Here is a 21,085-nt window from a genome sequence, read left to right as displayed (position 1 = left end):
TTGTGGCTACTGGCCAGTATCCGGCCGAGAATCCGGCCCAATATCCGGCCGGAAACTGGCCGGATTCTGGCCGGTTTTGCGCACTAAAGGGAATCCGCGCGCGGATTCCCTCATTTCTTTTCTTCATCCTTTCTTCAACCTCCACACACACTCACACCTTGAACACACACTACTCCTAAAAACCCTCTTTTCACCATCCAATCTCCAAACTAAATACACCAAAACATTTCTCTTTTCCTTGTGAGTTGATTCCATAGCTTAAATTCCTTCAAAAACAAGTTCTAATTCGGATTTGAGCTTGAGAAGAACAAGGGTTTCAAATTTTTGAACTCTTCATTTGGGTTCAAATTGGAGTGAAATTTTTGGGGGTTTCTTCACCATTTGCACCATTAATCATCTACCAACAAGTTTGAGGTAACAAATCTTCACCAAATGTTATCATTTGAATTTTGTCAATTTTCACTTTTTCCTATTTTTGGGCAATTTCGAATTTTTTTTCATTTTGTGAAGTTTGATGCTTTTTATGATGTTATTGAGCTTATTGATGATTATTGGTGATGTTTAACTCATGGGTTTGAGATTATTTGGTGAATTTAGCAATTTTAAGCTAATCTTGAGGATTACTTTGATTTGATCATTATTAGCTAATTTTTTTTTTGGGGCAATTGGATTGAAGAAAATTGTATGAGAGTAATGGATTGGTCTAGGATATTTACATGCTAAATTTAGGCTTAATTAGCTTATCCTTTGATTTTTGGCATGTTTATTCTAGAAAATTTGATTAAAGTTGAATTAATGACCTTTTTAAGTCTAAACTCATGGTTAAGGTGCTTTTTAGCATTTCATTATGCTTATTTAGGTCATTAAGTTGGGAGTAAGTTGTGTGATTGTTTAATTGCTTTCTCTACCTATTTGGACATTTTATGCTTAAGTGTTTTATTTGGAAAAAAATGAAAGAAGCATTTGTTGTTGATAATCAATTGTAAAGTCTTGCTTGTGAAGTTAATTGCTAATTATTATGTGAGTAAGTTGATAAGATTGGCTAATTAAAGATAAAGAGGTAAAAGTGAATGAGTTTTCATTATCTTTACTTAGCAATGTACCTATTAAATGAAGTTAACATTTAATGATTTTAATTAGGTACAATGGCTCGCACTAAGAAAGGTGCAGTGAAATCTCCTCCTCCTAACAAGAGAGGAGAAGCTTCGACGTCTAGACAACCGCGCTTGAAAAGAAAAGCAAGTAGACGTCTACAGCTTGAGGACGAGCCATCATCTGGAGAGGATACTCAACAACAAGAGGAACAAGATGCACAAGGGGACCAAGAGGAGGAAGTCCCTTATGATAAGTCGCGCTTCACCTCCGCCGAAAATGAAGCTTGGTACAATGCTAGGAGGGGAGCTAAGGTATTGGTGGAAAAGGATGTCACCTCGGATGCCGAGGAGGTCTACCATCTCAAAGCCTCCTTTGCCAAATTGGGATGGGAAAATTTCTTTAACATCCCAAACTTCTATTATGAGGAGCTTGTCCGAGAATTCTATGCAAATGTGGAGGACAAGAAGGTTTTTCACTACGACACGGAGGTGATTACTAGTACAGTGCGAGGGAGAAAAGTTCGAGTCCATAGAGCTGATTTGGAGCGCTATCTTCATGTTTCGGATGTGGGGCGCAAGGTAGATTTGAAGAAAGCCTTCAAAACCAATGATTTGGACTCTTGGAACATGCTAGAGGCACTTGTACGTTTGGGGGTTGAGTACAAGGCTACTCGAACGACGGGGCGATATTCGGTATTGACTTCATCATTTCCGGAGTCACAACGTCTCCTTATTTACCTATTTGCCGCCAATATCATTCCGAGGGCAAGTGGAACCAATGAGGCGCGCACAAGTGACATCTATTTCTTGGATAAAATGAAGCATGGCTTAGGAAACATCCAAGGCATTCCATTGGGAAGCATTATCACCAACCACATGTGGGCTGTGGTTCGCAGTAACGACATCAAACATGCTTTCCCGTATCCTCGGTTCTTGACCTTCGAGTTTCAAAGGGTTGGAGTGGATTTTTCTAACGCTTTCCCTACAGGTCTCAAGAAGAAGGACGTCTTTACATTGGATTTTTGCAGGTTCATTTTGAAGAGTAAAGACGGCGGTGGTCCTTCAACTCAAGGAGGTGCTCAAGGGGACATTAGGCAAGAGGAGGAAGTTGAAATTGAACGAATTGAAGGGGCTCAAGGGGTTGAGACAACTACCCCGCCGGTCTCAAATGAACCGTCTTCCTCACGGCCTCCAACCTCACCTCAAGACACTCGGTCGTTTTTCAAGAAGATAATGGACAAGCTGCTTTGTGTCGAGGCTGAGGTAAAGAAAAGCCGCCAAGAGAATAAGCGGAATTCCGAGCGTCTTCGTCGCATCGAGACCAAGCTGGGTATTGAAGCTCCTCCGACTCCACCATCGTCACCTGACCAAGCGACTACTTGAGGGAGTGCTCGTCACCTTGTGACATTGTCACTAGTTTTTTTTTTTTTCTTTTCTGTAGTATTTGTGATGTTTTTAGTGATTTTCTTTATTTCTTTTTTGTGAACTAATCCAAGTGATCTTTATCTCTATTGTGATGATAGTGATTCGGACTACTAAAAGTTGGAAATTCATCACTTGGACATGGATTCGGATTGCGCAAGTTCAATTGAGCAGTATTTTCTTTTACTCTTTATTTATTTTCCTTTTTTCACATTGAGGACAATGTGAAGTTTAAGTGTGGGGGAGGAAAGTATTGAACTTGCATTTACTTGCTAGGTGATGATATTTTGTGGATTTAAATGCTTAGAAATGTTGGAATTGTGTTTGAAATGCTTGCCATGTGGATAATTGCTTGAAATTGGGTTTGTTGGCAGGGAGTTTTCATCCATTTATAAGGAGAAACTCTGTCAAAATTTTTCTAAAATCTTTTCCAATATTTCACTATGGCCCAAAAGTTCTTCAAATTTTTGCATTTTCATTCAAAAAGGGCTAATTGTTCCAACCTTAAGTGTTTAATTCTTCCAATTGTTGAAACTTTATATGTATTTTGGAAAGTTTAGTCCTCATTTAACTTGAAAATGATTATTATGCAATTAGGATTTTTACATTTTAGAAAGTATATTGGATAAAGTGAGGAAAATTATGCCTATAATTTTACATGTTTAATGAGATTTCTTCTCTTTACTTAATTTTGCAAGTAAGTAATTGATATAGTCGATAAAGGTTATACTCCTCCTGTGATTATTTTTATATATTTTTTCTATGAGGGAAAAATAAAAAAAAAATAATAATAAAATAAAAAAAAAAGAGAAAAAAGAAAAGAAAAGAAAGTAAATAAAAATTGTTCTACTCCAATGATTCACCTACCGAGTAACCGGGGGTTGGCATCTACAAATGTCGACATTCGCGTAAAAAGGTACTTGAATTAAGAGTATGCATAGCAACTTGAATAAGTGAAATGTTGAGTAACCGGGGATCTTCACCTAAAAGTGTCGATGTTCGCGTAAAAAGGCATTTTCACTATTTAAGTAAAAATTAGTATGAATAAATCCCTCTTAGTTATAGAATTTTGAGAAAAAGATGATTATAGGAGGAGGAAGGCTATAAATTGACTATGTGATTTGCTTATTTGTAAAATTAAGTTAGGGTAAGAGATTAAGTTTAACTTGTTGAATTTAGGGTATAATTATCTTTCCTTTATTTGATATTATGAGTATTTAGTGTAAATTGAATAATTGTATAATGATTATTTTCCAAGTCTTGAGGAATTAAATTGGACAAAGTGCATATATTGTTTCACCTCTTGAATCATTGCATTTGATCATGTGTGAATTGCTTGAGGACAAGCAATGATTTAAGTGTGGGGGAGTTTGATAAGTGACTAATTTACGTAATAATTGTATGATATTTTATATTATTTTTAGTCACTTTTGTTATATTATTGGAAGAAAATGAATTATTTTGGCTATAATTGGTGAATAAATGTTTTTAAGTGATTAAATGAGGTTTTTATCACTTTTTACTTGGATTTTGTGTATTTTGACAGTTTTGATGCATTTTCGTATTTCGGCTATAACTTGAGCTACAGTGATCGGATTAAGATGATTCTTGAACCAATTTGAAGATAAGAGATAGATCTACAACTTTGGTGAAGACATCTAAATCCAGTTTGAAGGTTTTCCAGGTCAAAATGCCGAATTACAATAGCAAATTTCTACTGGTCGAAACTGGAACAGGGCAATGAGCAGGTAAGGGTATTTTGGTCATTTCTCAGCCTACACAGATCCAAATGAGGTGATTCTTGGTGCATTGGAAAGCTAACTAAAAGGGCTACAAGTTTCATGTTTTGGTCAAGAGCTAAATCAGCTTTTATCATCAAGAAAAGTTCAGTGGAAGTTGATGCAAAATCGGAGCAGAGCTGGAAATTGAACCAGAAGTGACCAAATGGTCACTGTATCAATCCGGCCGGAATTTGGCCGGATTTAAGGCCGGATTTCTGGCCGGATTGCGGTCAGAAAAGGCTGCTCTGTACGCGTAAAACTCAATTTCACTCCCACCAACTCACATTGGATGCTAGACATGTGAGAGACATTACCAACTGTAAGGAGAAAGTGTAAAGCTTCATTCCTTGACCATTTTCATCATAAAAAAATAGCCAAATTCATTGTAAGAGAGAGGGGAGTCCATAGCAGCAAACATAGAGAGTAAGCTACGGGAGAAGCTGGAAGTTGCAGAAATGTAGCTCTTTCATCTCCCTAGTGTTAGTTTAGCTTAGTATAGAGTAGTGTAGCTTTTCCATTCTTGTTTATTATCTAGATTAGGATGAAGATGGAGGATGAAGAAGGCAAGGAAGAAAGCTCATGTGACAAGGGTTGTATTCCTTCCAAACCCTTTATCTTTTGTATTTGATTCCAAGTTTAGTTAATATACAAGTTCTGGATTTTGTGTTCATTATGTGTTTCTAAAGTTTATACCTTGGGTTTGGTTGAACTTTCTATAATTGTTAGTGTTTATTGTTTGGTTATTTGATTGCTATGATTTGAGCAAGTTATTTAGCACTTTGGCTCTTTAAATCATGATTAATCTGGTACCATTGATTGTGATTATCTAAGGTGTTGTTTCTGCAATGAAAATTGAGATTTAACACTAGTTCAAGAAGTGCTAAACATAGGGAGTACACTCACGAAAGTAGAGGTGCACTTATGTGGTTTTTAGTGATTCATTTCATGTAATTTCATTGAAGAAATGAACTTGTAGCTAATTTCATAACCATGAGAATAGGTATGGATTAGTTATAAGTATAATTGATTCACTACGAAAGTAGGATTCAAATGCATAAGGAAATTACACCATAACTAGCCTAGATGTAGTACTCAATGATCCAAATATAGCACTTGCATGAGTAGTTAGGGATACCACAACCCAAGGAGCTTTTATTTGCTATTTTCTTGCATAATTTCAGTAGGTTTTAATTTGTTATAATTCATTGATAGTCTAAATAATAGAGAAGCTTTAGTAATACCGGTAATTGTTCACTCTTCCTTGTGGGATCGACCCGATATATACCCTAAACTACTAGTTGATCTGTATACTTGCAGTGAACGGGTGTAATTCGGTATTTTTTAGCTTGCACGTATGTAAAATACCCGTCAAGTTTTTGGCGCCGTTGCCGGGGAAGATTTGGCAATATCGGTGTGAAGAGCAACTTTATTAGTTTAGACATAATATTAGTTATAATGTGAATGTTATTTTCTGTTATTTTTGTATTTTATGTGTGTATGTTTCATTACCTATTTTTCTTACTAATTTTGCTTTTGAGGTTGTTTAAAAGCAATTTTAGGTAATGAGAAGGGTAGGACAATTTGGAGGACAATGCTTGAGAAGTGGAAGATTGGCAATGGATGGTTACCAAGTGCAAAGCTCCTTCAATAGAGGTAACCAAGAATTTACTGAATGTATGTCTCTTGAAGATGGTTTAAGGTGCTTAAAGGCAAAATTTGATGTAATTAAGTTACAAGTTCAAATGGACACCATGATGCATGAAATTGAGCAGAGGAGGAATGTTAATGTTTTTAATTCTTATCATGTGATTTGTGACTTGTGTGGAGGTTATCATGCTACTAATACATGTATGCAAGCACAAAATGTGGATTATTATGATGAATTAGAGCATTACAATCCTTGTTTTGATCAATATAGTGCTAATTGGAGCAATTCTCCTGCTTATGGTTGGAATAATCAATGTACTTATAGTGATAATTCATATTTTTATGATCACCAACCTGAAAGTGTCCAATATGAATCAAAACCATCTTGGGAGTTGGCAATAGAAAGGTTAGCTAATGCACCTCTACCTTGGGAGTTAGAAAGTGAACCATTAGCTAATGATTCTAATGCATCTTGGGAGCTAGCTGTAGAAAATTATTCTAATCAATTTGATTTAGCCATAGAAAAGCTAGCAAATGCAACTTCCGACCGTTTTGATAGGATTGAGGAAAGAATAGATGAATTAGCTTCTCACTTTGGTAGAATACATGAGCAATTGAATGTATTGTGTGAAGTTATTTCTTCTAATAATTTGCAAAATGATCCTAGCATGAATGGTGGAAATGTTGTATGTGAAAATGGATTGCATTTGGATGAAAATGATGAATCTCAATTATATTTCAATGAGCAAATATCCATTTCACATAATAATATCTTTGGAACTAACTTTGAGCCTCAAGAGGTGAGTTTTAATGACTCATTTTTCACCCCTCTTGAGGAGTGCAGTGAAAGTATAGGTTCTAAAGGTATTCCTGCCCAAGATACTCTTATGACATTTCCTTTGGTAAGTTCTCAAGTGGTGCATATTCAAGGTAATATCTATGAAACACTTGGGATAGGTAAGTCACTTTCAATTCTCACATCATTAGATTATGTGGCTTTGGCTATAAAGTCACCATTTAATGATCCACCACGGCCTAAAATGGTGGATTATTCGTTAACTAAGCCTCCTTGAAAAATGAGGTGATATAGTCAAGCTAATGACTATAAACAAGCGCTAGTTGGGAGGCAACCCAACGAAATTTTTTTAGTAAGTTTAAGTGTTTAATTAGTGTTTTTGTGTGTTTTAAAGGTGGCAATGGCAATGGTTTATGCAATGTGTTTCAAGTGCAGAAGAACTTATAAGGAAGCAAAAAGGGAGTTTTCTTGTTCATTTGATCCAATTCATGCATTTGAAGTGCTTAATTCTAAAGTTATATTGATGCATGATTTCATGTTTCAAGGAGCAATTGGTTGAGAAAGCACAAATTTTATGTTTAAGGTGAGTAAAAAAAAAAAAAAACTTTTGAAAATGGAAAGTGGAAGGAAAAACTGCAGAAATAAAAAATTTCTGCAGCAAATCCGGCCTCAAATCCGGCCATAAACTGGCCGGATTCATGGCCGGATTATCAGGGGAAGAAAAAATCAAATTTTCGGAGCTACTGCCTCATATCCGGCCGTTAATCCGGCAGGAAATCCGGCCAGTTTCTGGCCGGATATGCAGAGTTTAAAAAAAAAAAAAGAAAAAAGAAAGGGGGCACTGTAGCAAATCCGGCCAACAATCCGGCCAAATTTAGGCCGGATTAAAGGCCGGATTGAGAGGCAAAATCGAAAAAAAAATTTTGTGGCTACTGGCCAGTATCCGGCCGAGAATCCGGCCCAATATCCGGCCGGAAACTGGCCGGATTCTGGCCGGTTTTGCGCACTAAAGGGAATCCGCGCGCGGATTCCCTCATTTCTTTTCTTCATCCTTTCTTCAACCTCCACACACACTCACACCTTGAACACACACTACTCCTAAAAACCCTCTTTTCACCATCCAATCTCCAAACTAAATACACCAAAACATTTCTCTTTTCCTTGTGAGTTGATTCCATAGCTTAAATTCCTTCAAAAACAAGTTCTAATTCGGATTTGAGCTTGAGAAGAACAAGGGTTTCAAATTTTTGAACTCTTCATTTGGGTTCAAATTGGAGTGAAATTTTTGGGGGTTTCTTCACCATTTGCACCATTAATCATCTACCAACAAGTTTGAGGTAACAAATCTTCACCAAATGTTATCATTTGAATTTTGTCAATTTTCACTTTTTCCTATTTTTGGGCAATTTCGAATTTTTTTTCATTTTGTGAAGTTTGATGCTTTTTATGATGTTATTGAGCTTATTGATGATTATTGGTGATGTTTAACTCATGGGTTTGAGATTATTTGGTGAATTTAGCAATTTTAAGCTAATCTTGAGGATTACTTTGATTTGATCATTATTAGCTAATTTTTTTTTTGGGGCAATTGGATTGAAGAAAATTGTATGAGAGTAATGGATTGGTCTAGGATATTTACATGCTAAATTTAGGCTTAATTAGCTTATCCTTTGATTTTTGGCATGTTTATTCTAGAAAATTTGATTAAAGTTGAATTAATGACCTTTTTAAGTCTAAACTCATGGTTAAGGTGCTTTTTAGCATTTCATTATGCTTATTTAGGTCATTAAGTTGGGAGTAAGTTGTGTGATTGTTTAATTGCTTTCTCTACCTATTTGGACATTTTATGCTTAAGTGTTTTATTTGGAAAAAAATGAAAGAAGCATTTGTTGTTGATAATCAATTGTAAAGTCTTGCTTGTGAAGTTAATTGCTAATTATTATGTGAGTAAGTTGATAAGATTGGCTAATTAAAGATAAAGAGGTAAAAGTGAATGAGTTTTCATTATCTTTACTTAGCAATGTACCTATTAAATGAAGTTAACATTTAATGATTTTAATTAGGTACAATGGCTCGCACTAAGAAAGGTGCAGTGAAATCTCCTCCTCCTAACAAGAGAGGAGAAGCTTCGACGTCTAGACAACCGCGCTTGAAAAGAAAAGCAAGTAGACGTCTACAGCTTGAGGACGAGCCATCATCTGGAGAGGATACTCAACAACAAGAGGAACAAGATGCACAAGGGGACCAAGAGGAGGAAGTCCCTTATGATAAGTCGCGCTTCACCTCCGCCGAAAATGAAGCTTGGTACAATGCTAGGAGGGGAGCTAAGGTATTGGTGGAAAAGGATGTCACCTCGGATGCCGAGGAGGTCTACCATCTCAAGGCCTCCTTTGCCAAATTGGGATGGGAAAATTTCTTTAACATCCCAAACTTCTATTATGAGGAGCTTGTCCGAGAATTCTATGCAAATGTGGAGGACAAGAAGGTTTTTCACTACGACACGGAGGTGATTACTAGTACAGTGCGAGGGAGAAAAGTTCGAGTCCATAGAGCTGATTTGGAGCGCTATCTTCATGTTTCGGATGTGGGGCGCAAGGTAGATTTGAAGAAAGCCTTCAAACCCAATGATTTGGACTCTTGGAACATGCTAGAGGCACTTGTACGTTTGGGGGTTGAGTACAAGGCTACTCGAACGACGGGGCGATATTCGGTATTGACTTCATCATTTCCGGAGTCACAACGTCTCCTTATTTACCTATTTGCCGCCAATATCATTCCGAGGGCAAGTGGAACCAATGAGGCGCGCACAAGTGACATCTATTTCTTGGATAAAATGAAGCATGGCTTAGGAAACATCCAAGGCATTCCATTGGGAAGCATTATCACCAACCACATGTGGGCTGTGGTTCGCAGTAACGACATCAAACATGCTTTCCCGTATCCTCGGTTCTTGACCTTCGAGTTTCAAAGGGTTGGAGTGGATTTTTCTAACGCTTTCCCTACAGGTCTCAAGAAGAAGGACGTCTTTACATTGGATTTTTGCAGGTTCATTTTGAAGAGTAAAGACGGCGGTGGTCCTTCAACTCAAGGAGGTGCTCAAGGGGACATTAGGCAAGAGGAGGAAGTTGAAATTGAACGAATTGAAGGGGCTCAAGGGGTTGAGACAACTACCCCGCCGGTCTCAAATGAACCGTCTTCCTCACGGCCTCCAACCTCACCTCAAGACACTCGGTCGTTTTTCAAGAAGATAATGGACAAGCTGCTTTGTGTCGAGGCTGAGGTAAAGAAAAGCCGCCAAGAGAATAAGCGGAATTCCGAGCGTCTTCGTCGCATCGAGACCAAGCTGGGTATTGAAGCTCCTCCGACTCCACCATCGTCACCTGACCAAGCGACTACTTGAGGGAGTGCTCGTCACCTTGTGACATTGTCACTAGTTTTTTTTTTTTTCTTTTCTGTAGTATTTGTGATGTTTTTAGTGATTTTCTTTATTTCTTTTTTGTGAACTAATCCAAGTGATCTTTATCTCTATTGTGATGATAGTGATTCGGACTACTAAAAGTTGGAAATTCATCACTTGGACATGGATTCGGATTGCGCAAGTTCAATTGAGCAGTATTTTCTTTTACTCTTTATTTATTTTCCTTTTTTCACATTGAGGACAATGTGAAGTTTAAGTGTGGGGGAGGAAAGTATTGAACTTGCATTTACTTGCTAGGTGATGATATTTTGTGGATTTAAATGCTTAGAAATGTTGGAATTGTGTTTGAAATGCTTGCCATGTGGATAATTGCTTGAAATTGGGTTTGTTGGCAGGGAGTTTTCATCCATTTATAAGGAGAAACTCTGTCAAAATTTTTCTAAAATCTTTTCCAATATTTCACTATGGCCCAAAAGTTCTTCAAATTTTTGCATTTTCATTCAAAAAGGGCTAATTGTTCCAACCTTAAGTGTTTAATTCTTCCAATTGTTGAAACTTTATATGTATTTTGGAAAGTTTAGTCCTCATTTAACTTGAAAATGATTATTATGCAATTAGGATTTTTACATTTTAGAAAGTATATTGGATAAAGTGAGGAAAATTATGCCTATAATTTTACATGTTTAATGAGATTTCTTCTCTTTACTTAATTTTGCAAGTAAGTAATTGATATAGTCGATAAAGGTTATACTCCTCCTGTGATTATTTTTATATATTTTTTCTATGAGGGAAAAATAAAAAAAAAATAATAATAAAATAAAAAAAAAAGAGAAAAAAGAAAAGAAAAGAAAGTAAATAAAAATTGTTCTACTCCAATGATTCACCTACCGAGTAACCGGGGGTTGGCATCTACAAATGTCGACATTCGCGTAAAAAGGTACTTGAATTAAGAGTATGCATAGCAACTTGAATAAGTGAAATGTTGAGTAACCGGGGATCTTCACCTAAAAGTGTCGATGTTCGCGTAAAAAGGCATTTTCACTATTTAAGTAAAAATTAGTATGAATAAATCCCTCTTAGTTATAGAATTTTGAGAAAAAGATGATTATAGGAGGAGGAAGGCTATAAATTGACTATGTGATTTGCTTATTTGTAAAATTAAGTTAGGGTAAGAGATTAAGTTTAACTTGTTGAATTTAGGGTATAATTATCTTTCCTTTATTTGATATTATGAGTATTTAGTGTAAATTGAATAATTGTATAATGATTATTTTCCAAGTCTTGAGGAATTAAATTGGACAAAGTGCATATATTGTTTCACCTCTTGAATCATTGCATTTGATCATGTGTGAATTGCTTGAGGACAAGCAATGATTTAAGTGTGGGGGAGTTTGATAAGTGACTAATTTACGTAATAATTGTATGATATTTTATATTATTTTTAGTCACTTTTGTTATATTATTGGAAGAAAATGAATTATTTTGGCTATAATTGGTGAATAAATGTTTTTAAGTGATTAAATGAGGTTTTTATCACTTTTTACTTGGATTTTGTGTATTTTGACAGTTTTGATGCATTTTCGTATTTCGGCTATAACTTGAGCTACAGTGATCGGATTAAGATGATTCTTGAACCAATTTGAAGATAAGAGATAGATCTACAACTTTGGTGAAGACATCTAAATCCAGTTTGAAGGTTTTCCAGGTCAAAATGCCGAATTACAATAGCAAATTTCTACTGGTCGAAACTGGAACAGGGCAATGAGCAGGTAAGGGTATTTTGGTCATTTCTCAGCCTACACAGATCCAAATGAGGTGATTCTTGGTGCATTGGAAAGCTAACTAAAAGGGCTACAAGTTTCATGTTTTGGTCAAGAGCTAAATCAGCTTTTATCATCAAGAAAAGTTCAGTGGAAGTTGATGCAAAATCGGAGCAGAGCTGGAAATTGAACCAGAAGTGACCAAATGGTCACTGTATCAATCCGGCCGGAATTTGGCCGAATTTAAGGCCGGATTTCTGGCCGGATTGCGGTCAGAAAAGGCTGCTCTGTACGCGTAAAACTCAATTTCACTCCCACCAACTCACATTGGATGCTAGACATGTGAGAGACATTACCAACTGTAAGGAGAAAGTGTAAAGCTTCATTCCTTGACCATTTTCATCATAAAAAAATAGCCAAATTCATTGTAAGAGAGAGGGGAGTCCATAGCAGCAAACATAGAGAGTAAGCTACGGGAGAAGCTGGAAGTTGCAGAAATGTAGCTCTTTCATCTCCCTAGTGTTAGTTTAGCTTAGTATAGAGTAGTGTAGCTTTTCCATTCTTGTTTATTATCTAGATTAGGATGAAGATGGAGGATGAAGAAGGCAAGGAAGAAAGCTCATGTGACAAGGGTTGTATTCCTTCCAAACCCTTTATCTTTTGTATTTGATTCCAAGTTTAGTTAATATACAAGTTCTGGATTTTGTGTTCATTATGTGTTTCTAAAGTTTATACCTTGGGTTTGGTTGAACTTTCTATAATTGTTAGTGTTTATTGTTTGGTTATTTGATTGCTATGATTTGAGCAAGTTATTTAGCACTTTGGCTCTTTAAATCATGATTAATCTGGTACCATTGATTGTGATTATCTAAGGTGTTGTTTCTGCAATGAAAATTGAGATTTAACACTAGTTCAAGAAGTGCTAAACATAGGGAGTACACTCACGAAAGTAGAGGTGCACTTATGTGGTTTTTAGTGATTCATTTCATGTAATTTCATTGAAGAAATGAACTTGTAGCTAATTTCATAACCATGAGAATAGGTATGGATTAGTTATAAGTATAATTGATTCACTACGAAAGTAGGATTCAAATGCATAAGGAAATTACACCATAACTAGCCTAGATGTAGTACTCAATGATCCAAATATAGCACTTGCATGAGTAGTTAGGGATACCACAACCCAAGGAGCTTTTATTTGCTATTTTCTTGCATAATTTCAGTAGGTTTTAATTTGTTATAATTCATTGATAGTCTAAATAATAGAGAAGCTTTAGTAATACCGGTAATTGTTCACTCTTCCTTGTGGGATCGACCCGATATATACCCTAAACTACTAGTTGATCTGTATACTTGCAGTGAACGGGTGTAATTCGGTATTTTTTAGCTTGCACGTATGTAAAATACCCGTCAAGTTTTTGGCGCCGTTGCCGGGGAAGATTTGGCAATATCGGTGTGAAGAGCAACTTTATTAGTTTAGACATAATATTAGTTATAATGTGAATGTTATTTTCTGTTATTTTTGTATTTTATGTGTGTATGTTTCATTACCTATTTTTCTTACTAATTTTGCTTTTGAGGTTGTTTAAAAGCAATTTTAGGTAATGAGAAGGGTAGGACAATTTGGAGGACAATGCTTGAGAAGTGGAAGATTGGCAATGGATGGTTACCAAGTGCAAAGCTCCTTCAATAGAGGTAACCAAGAATTTACTGAATGTATGTCTCTTGAAGATGGTTTAAGGTGCTTAAAGGCAAAATTTGATGTAATTAAGTTACAAGTTCAAATGGACACCATGATGCATGAAATTGAGCAGAGGAGGAATGTTAATGTTTTTAATTCTTATCATGTGATTTGTGACTTGTGTGGAGGTTATCATGCTACTAATACATGTATGCAAGCACAAAATGTGGATTATTATGATGAATTAGAGCATTACAATCCTTGTTTTGATCAATATAGTGCTAATTGGAGCAATTCTCCTGCTTATGGTTGGAATAATCAATGTACTTATAGTGATAATTCATATTTTTATGATCACCAACCTGAAAGTGTCCAATATGAATCAAAACCATCTTGGGAGTTGGCAATAGAAAGGTTAGCTAATGCACCTCTACCTTGGGAGTTAGAAAGTGAACCATTAGCTAATGATTCTAATGCATCTTGGGAGCTAGCTGTAGAAAATTATTCTAATCAATTTGATTTAGCCATAGAAAAGCTAGCAAATGCAACTTCCGACCGTTTTGATAGGATTGAGGAAAGAATAGATGAATTAGCTTCTCACTTTGGTAGAATACATGAGCAATTGAATGTATTGTGTGAAGTTATTTCTTCTAATAATTTGCAAAATGATCCTAGCATGAATGGTGGAAATGTTGTATGTGAAAATGGATTGCATTTGGATGAAAATGATGAATCTCAATTATATTTCAATGAGCAAATATCCATTTCACATAATAATATCTTTGGAACTAACTTTGAGCCTCAAGAGGTGAGTTTTAATGACTCATTTTTCACCCCTCTTGAGGAGTGCAGTGAAAGTATAGGTTCTAAAGGTATTCCTGCCCAAGATACTCTTATGACATTTCCTTTGGTAAGTTCTCAAGTGGTGCATATTCAAGGTAATATCTATGAAACACTTGGGATAGGTAAGTCACTTTCAATTCTCACATCATTAGATTATGTGGCTTTGGCTATAAAGTCACCATTTAATGATCCACCACGGCCTAAAATGGTGGATTATTCGTTAACTAAGCCTCCTTGAAAAATGAGGTGATATAGTCAAGCTAATGACTATAAACAAGCGCTAGTTGGGAGGCAACCCAACGAAATTTTTTTAGTAAGTTTAAGTGTTTAATTAGTGTTTTTGTGTGTTTTAAAGGTGGCAATGGCAATGGTTTATGCAATGTGTTTCAAGTGCAGAAGAACTTATAAGGAAGCAAAAAGGGAGTTTTCTTGTTCATTTGATCCAATTCATGCATTTGAAGTGCTTAATTCTAAAGTTATATTGATGCATGATTTCATGTTTCAAGGAGCAATTGGTTGAGAAAGCACAAATTTTATGTTTAAGGTGAGTAAAAAAAAAAAAAAACTTTTGAAAATGGAAAGTGGAAGGAAAAACTGCAGAAATAAAAAATTTCTGCAGCAAATCCGGCCTCAAATCCGGCCATAAACTGGCCGGATTCATGGCCGGATTATCAGGGGAAGAAAAAATCAAATTTTCGGAGCTACTGCCTCATATCCGGCCGTTAATCCGGCAGGAAATCCGGCCAGTTTCTGGCCGGATATGCAGAGTTTAAAAAAAAAAAAAGAAAAAAGAAAGGGGGCACTGTAGCAAATCCGGCCAACAATCCGGCCAAATTTAGGCCGGATTAAAGGCCGGATTGAGAGGCAAAATCGAAAAAAAAATTTTGTGGCTACTGGCCAGTATCCGGCCGAGAATCCGGCCCAATATCCGGCCGGAAACTGGCCGGATTCTGGCCGGTTTTGCGCACTAAAGGGAATCCGCGCGCGGATTCCCTCATTTCTTTTCTTCATCCTTTCTTCAACCTCCACACACACTCACACCTTGAACACACACTACTCCTAAAAACCCTCTTTTCACCATCCAATCTCCAAACTAAATACACCAAAACATTTCTCTTTTCCTTGTGAGTTGATTCCATAGCTTAAATTCCTTCAAAAACAAGTTCTAATTCGGATTTGAGCTTGAGAAGAACAAGGGTTTCAAATTTTTGAACTCTTCATTTGGGTTCAAATTGGAGTGAAATTTTTGGGGGTTTCTTCACCATTTGCACCATTAATCATCTACCAACAAGTTTGAGGTAACAAATCTTCACCAAATGTTATCATTTGAATTTTGTCAATTTTCACTTTTTCCTATTTTTGGGCAATTTCGAATTTTTTTTCATTTTGTGAAGTTTGATGCTTTTTATGATGTTATTGAGCTTATTGATGATTATTGGTGATGTTTAACTCATGGGTTTGAGATTATTTGGTGAATTTAGCAATTTTAAGCTAATCTTGAGGATTACTTTGATTTGATCATTATTAGCTAATTTTTTTTTTGGGGCAATTGGATTGAAGAAAATTGTATGAGAGTAATGGATTGGTCTAGGATATTTACATGCTAAATTTAGGCTTAATTAGCTTATCCTTTGATTTTTGGCATGTTTATTCTAGAAAATTTGATTAAAGTTGAATTAATGACCTTTTTAAGTCTAAACTCATGGTTAAGGTGCTTTTTAGCATTTCATTATGCTTATTTAGGTCATTAAGTTGGGAGTAAGTTGTGTGATTGTTTAATTGCTTTCTCTACCTATTTGGACATTTTATGCTTAAGTGTTTTATTTGGAAAAAAATGAAAGAAGCATTTGTTGTTGATAATCAATTGTAAAGTCTTGCTTGTGAAGTTAATTGCTAATTATTATGTGAGTAAGTTGATAAGATTGGCTAATTAAAGATAAAGAGGTAAAAGTGAATGAGTTTTCATTATCTTTACTTAGCAATGTACCTATTAAATGAAGTTAACATTTAATGATTTTAATTAGGTACAATGGCTCGCACTAAGAAAGGTGCAGTGAAATCTCCTCCTCCTAACAAGAGAGGAGAAGCTTCGACGTCTAGACAACCGCGCTTGAAAAGAAAAGCAAGTAGACGTCTACAGCTTGAGGACGAGCCATCATCTGGAGAGGATACTCAACAACAAGAGGAACAAGATGCACAAGGGGACCAAGAGGAGGAAGTCCCTTATGATAAGTCGCGCTTCACCTCCGCCGAAAATGAAGCTTGGTACAATGCTAGGAGGGGAGCTAAGGTATTGGTGGAAAAGGATGTCACCTCGGATGCCGAGGAGGTCTACCATCTCAAGGCCTCCTTTGCCAAATTGGGATGGGAAAATTTCTTTAACATCCCAAACTTCTATTATGAGGAGCTTGTCCGAGAATTCTATGCAAATGTGGAGGACAAGAAGGTTTTTCACTACGACACGGAGGTGATTACTAGTACAGTGCGAGGGAGAAAAGTTCGAGTCCATAGAGCTGATTTGGAGCGCTATCTTCATGTTTCGGATGTGGGGCGCAAGGTAGATTTGAAGAAAGCCTTCAAACCCAATGATTTGGACTCTTGGAACATGCTAGAGGCACTTGTACGTTTGGGGGTTGAGTACAAGGCTACTCGAACGACGGGGCGATATTCGGTATTGACTTCATCATTTCCGGAGTCACAACGTCTCCTTATTTACCTATTTGCCGCCAATATCATTCCGAGGGCAAGTGGAACCAATGAGGCGCGCACAAGTGACATCTATTTCTTGGATAAAATGAAGCATGGCTTAGGAAACATCCAAGGCATTCCATTGGGAAGCATTATCACCAACCACATGTGGGCTGTGGTTCGCAGTAACGACATCAAACATGCTTTCCCGTATCCTCGGTTCTTGACCTTCGAGTTTCAAAGGGTTGGAGTGGATTTTTCTAACGCTTTCCCTACAGGTCTCAAGAAGAAGGACGTCTTTACATTGGATTTTTGCAGGTTCATTTTGAAGAGTAAAGACGGCGGTGGTCCTTCAACTCAAGGAGGTGCTCAAGGGGACATTAGGCAAGAGGAGGAAGTTGAAATTGAACGAATTGAAGGGGCTCAAGGGGTTGAGACAACTACCCCGCCGGTCTCAAATGAACCGTCTTCCTCACGGCCTCCAACCTCACCTCAAGACACTCGGTCGTTTTTCAAGAAGATAATGGACAAGCTGCTTTGTGTCGAGGCTGAGGTAAAGAAAAGCCGCCAAGAGAATAAGCGGAATTCCGAGCGTCTTCGTCGCATCGAGACCAAGCTGGGTATTGAAGCTCCTCCGACTCCACCATCGTCACCTGACCAAGCGACTACTTGAGGGAGTGCTCGTCACCTTGTGACATTGTCACTAGTTTTTTTTTTTTTCTTTTCTGTAGTATTTGTGATGTTTTTAGTGATTTTCTTTATTTCTTTTTTGTGAACTAATCCAAGTGATCTTTATCTCTATTGTGATGATAGTGATTCGGACTACTAAAAGTTGGAAATTCATCACTTGGACATGGATTCGGATTGCGCAAGTTCAATTGAGCAGTATTTTCTTTTACTCTTTATTTATTTTCCTTTTTTCACATTGAGGACAATGTGAAGTTTAAGTGTGGGGGAGGAAAGTATTGAACTTGCATTTACTTGCTAGGTGATGATATTTTGTGGATTTAAATGCTTAGAAATGTTGGAATTGTGTTTGAAATGCTTGCCATGTGGATAATTGCTTGAAATTGGGTTTGTTGGCAGGGAGTTTTCATCCATTTATAAGGAGAAACTCTGTCAAAATTTTTCTAAAATCTTTTCCAATATTTCACTATGGCCCAAAAGTTCTTCAAATTTTTGCATTTTCATTCAAAAAGGGCTAATTGTTCCAACCTTAAGTGTTTAATTCTTCCAATTGTTGAAACTTTATATGTATTTTGGAAAGTTTAGTCCTCATTTAACTTGAAAATGATTATTATGCAATTAGGATTTTTACATTTTAGAAAGTATATTGGATAAAGTGAGGAAAATTATGCCTATAATTTTACATGTTTAATGAGATTTCTTCTCTTTACTTAATTTTGCAAGTAAGTAATTGATATAGTCGATAAAGGTTATACTCCTCCTGTGATTATTTTTATATATTTTTTCTATGAGGGAAAAATAAAAAAAAAATAATAATAAAATAAAAAAAAAAGAGAAAAAAGAAAAGAAAAGAAAGTAAATAAAAATTGTTCTACTCCAATGATTCACCTACCGAGTAACCGGGGGTTGGCATCTACAAATGTCGACATTCGCGTAAAAAGGTACTTGAATTAAGAGTATGCATAGCAACTTGAATAAGTGAAATGTTGAGTAACCGGGGATCTTCACCTAAAAGTGTCGATGTTCGCGTAAAAAGGCATTTTCACTATTTAAGTAAAAATTAGTATGAATAAATCCCTCTTAGTTATAGAATTTTGAGAAAAAGATGATTATAGGAGGAGGAAGGCTATAAATTGACTATGTGATTTGCTTATTTGTAAAATTAAGTTAGGGTAAGAGATTAAGTTTAACTTGTTGAATTTAGGGTATAATTATCTTTCCTTTATTTGATATTATGAGTATTTAGTGTAAATTGAATAATTGTATAATGATTATTTTCCAAGTCTTGAGGAATTAAATTGGACAAAGTGCATATATTGTTTCACCTCTTGAATCATTGCATTTGATCATGTGTGAATTGCTTGAGGACAAGCAATGATTTAAGTGTGGGGGAGTTTGATAAGTGACTAATTTACGTAATAATTGTATGATATTTTATATTATTTTTAGTCACTTTTGTTATATTATTGGAAGAAAATGAATTATTTTGGCTATAATTGGTGAATAAATGTTTTTAAGTGATTAAATGAGGTTTTTATCACTTTTTACTTGGATTTTGTGTATTTTGACAGTTTTGATGCATTTTCGTATTTCGGCTATAACTTGAGCTACAGTGATCGGATTAAGATGATTCTTGAACCAATTTGAAGATAAGAGATAGATCTACAACTTTGGTGAAGACATCTAAATCCAGTTTGAAGGTTTTCCAGGTCAAAATGCCGAATTACAATAGCAAATTTCTACTGGTCGAAACTGGAACAGGGCAATGAGCAGGTAAGGGTATTTTGGTCATTTCTCAGCCTACACAGATCCAAATGAGGTGATTCTTGGTGCATTGGAAAGCTAACTAAAAGGGCTACAAGTTTCATGTTTTGGTCAAGAGCTAAATCAGCTTTTATCATCAAGAAAAGTTCAGTGGAAGTTGATGCAAAATCGGAGCAGAGCTGGAAATTGAACCAGAAGTGACCAAATGGTCACTGTATCAATCCGGCCGGAATTTGGCCGAATTTAAGGCCGGATTTCTGGCCGGATTGCGGTCAGAAAAGGCTGCTCTGTACGCGTAAAACTCAATTTCACTCCCACCAACTCACATTGGATGCTAGACATGTGAGAGACATTACCAACTGTAAGGAGAAAGTGTAAAGCTTCATTCCTTGACCATTTTCATCATAAAAAAATAGCCAAATTCATTGTAAGAGAGAGGGGAGTCCATAGCAGCAAACATAGAGAGTAAGCTACGGGAGAAGCTGGAAGTTGCAGAAATGTAGCTCTTTCATCTCCCTAGTGTTAGTTTAGCTTAGTATAGAGTAGTGTAGCTTTTCCATTCTTGTTTATTATCTAGATTAGGATGAAGATGGAGGATGAAGAAGGCAAGGAAGAAAGCTCATGTGACAAGGGTTGTATTCCTTCCAAACCCTTTATCTTTTGTATTTGATTCCAAGTTTAGTTAATATACAAGTTCTGGATTTTGTGTTCATTATGTGTTTCTAAAGTTTATACCTTGGGTTTGGTTGAACTTTCTATAATTGTTAGTGTTTATTGTTTGGTTATTTGATTGCTATGATTTGAGCAAGTTATTTAGCACTTTGGCTCTTTAAATCATGATTAATCTGGTACCATTGATTGTGATTATCTAAGGTGTTGTTTCTGCAATGAAAATTGAGATTTAACACTAGTTCAAGAAGTGCTAAACATAGGGAGTACACTCACGAAAGTAGAGGTGCACTTATGTGGTTTTTAGTGATTCATTTCATGTAATTTCATTGAAGAAATGAACTTGTAGCTAATTTCATAACCATGAGAATTGGTATGGATTAGTTATAAGTATAATTGATTCACTACGAAAGTAGGATTCAAATGCATAAGGAAATTACACCATAACTAGCCTAGATGTAGTACTCAATGATCCAAATATAGCACTTGCATGAGTAGTTAGGGATACCACAACCCAAGGAGCTTTTATTTGCTATTTTCTTGCATAATTTCAGTAGGTTTTAATTTGTTATAATTCATTGATAGTCTAAATAATAGAGAAGCTTTAGTAATACCGGTAATTGTTCACTCTTCCTTGTGGGATCGACCCGATATATACCCTAAACTACTAGTTGATCTGTATACTTGCAGTGAACGGGTGTAATTCGGTATTTTTTAGCTTGCACGTATGTAAAATACCCGTCAACTGTATTCGTGAATTTTAACCCGTTGGGATCTGTTGAACTTTTTGTGAGTTTTGATCAATTGGGACCTATTGAGCCTTTTGCATTCTGAT

General features: G+C 36.2%; 2 protein-coding genes across 2 annotated transcripts; both read left to right on the top strand.

Moving 5' to 3' along the window:
- Window positions 1-7,649: 7,649 nt before the first annotated feature.
- Window positions 7,650-12,630, top strand: LOC140006005 (uncharacterized). Its single transcript, XM_072047495.1, has 2 exons — window positions 7,650-8,077; window positions 8,804-12,630. Exon 2 carries the CDS (start codon window positions 8,809-8,811, stop codon window positions 10,138-10,140), a length of 1,332 nt encoding a protein of 443 aa, XP_071903596.1. The 5' UTR covers window positions 7,650-8,077; window positions 8,804-8,808; the 3' UTR covers window positions 10,141-12,630.
- Window positions 12,631-15,312: 2,682 nt separating this feature from the next.
- On the top strand, window positions 15,313-20,293 carry LOC140006004 (uncharacterized). Its single transcript, XM_072047494.1, has 2 exons — window positions 15,313-15,740; window positions 16,467-20,293. Exon 2 carries the CDS (start codon window positions 16,472-16,474, stop codon window positions 17,801-17,803), a length of 1,332 nt encoding a protein of 443 aa, XP_071903595.1. The 5' UTR covers window positions 15,313-15,740; window positions 16,467-16,471; the 3' UTR covers window positions 17,804-20,293.
- Window positions 20,294-21,085: the final 792 nt, after the last annotated feature.

The sequence above is a fragment of the Coffea arabica genome, chromosome 4e (assembly GCF_036785885.1).
Source record: "Coffea arabica cultivar ET-39 chromosome 4e, Coffea Arabica ET-39 HiFi, whole genome shotgun sequence".
NCBI classification, from domain to species: Eukaryota; Viridiplantae; Streptophyta; class Magnoliopsida; order Gentianales; family Rubiaceae; genus Coffea; species Coffea arabica.
The sequence above is the reverse complement of the archived record's forward strand: the minus strand, read 5'-3'. Positions and strand labels throughout refer to the sequence as shown.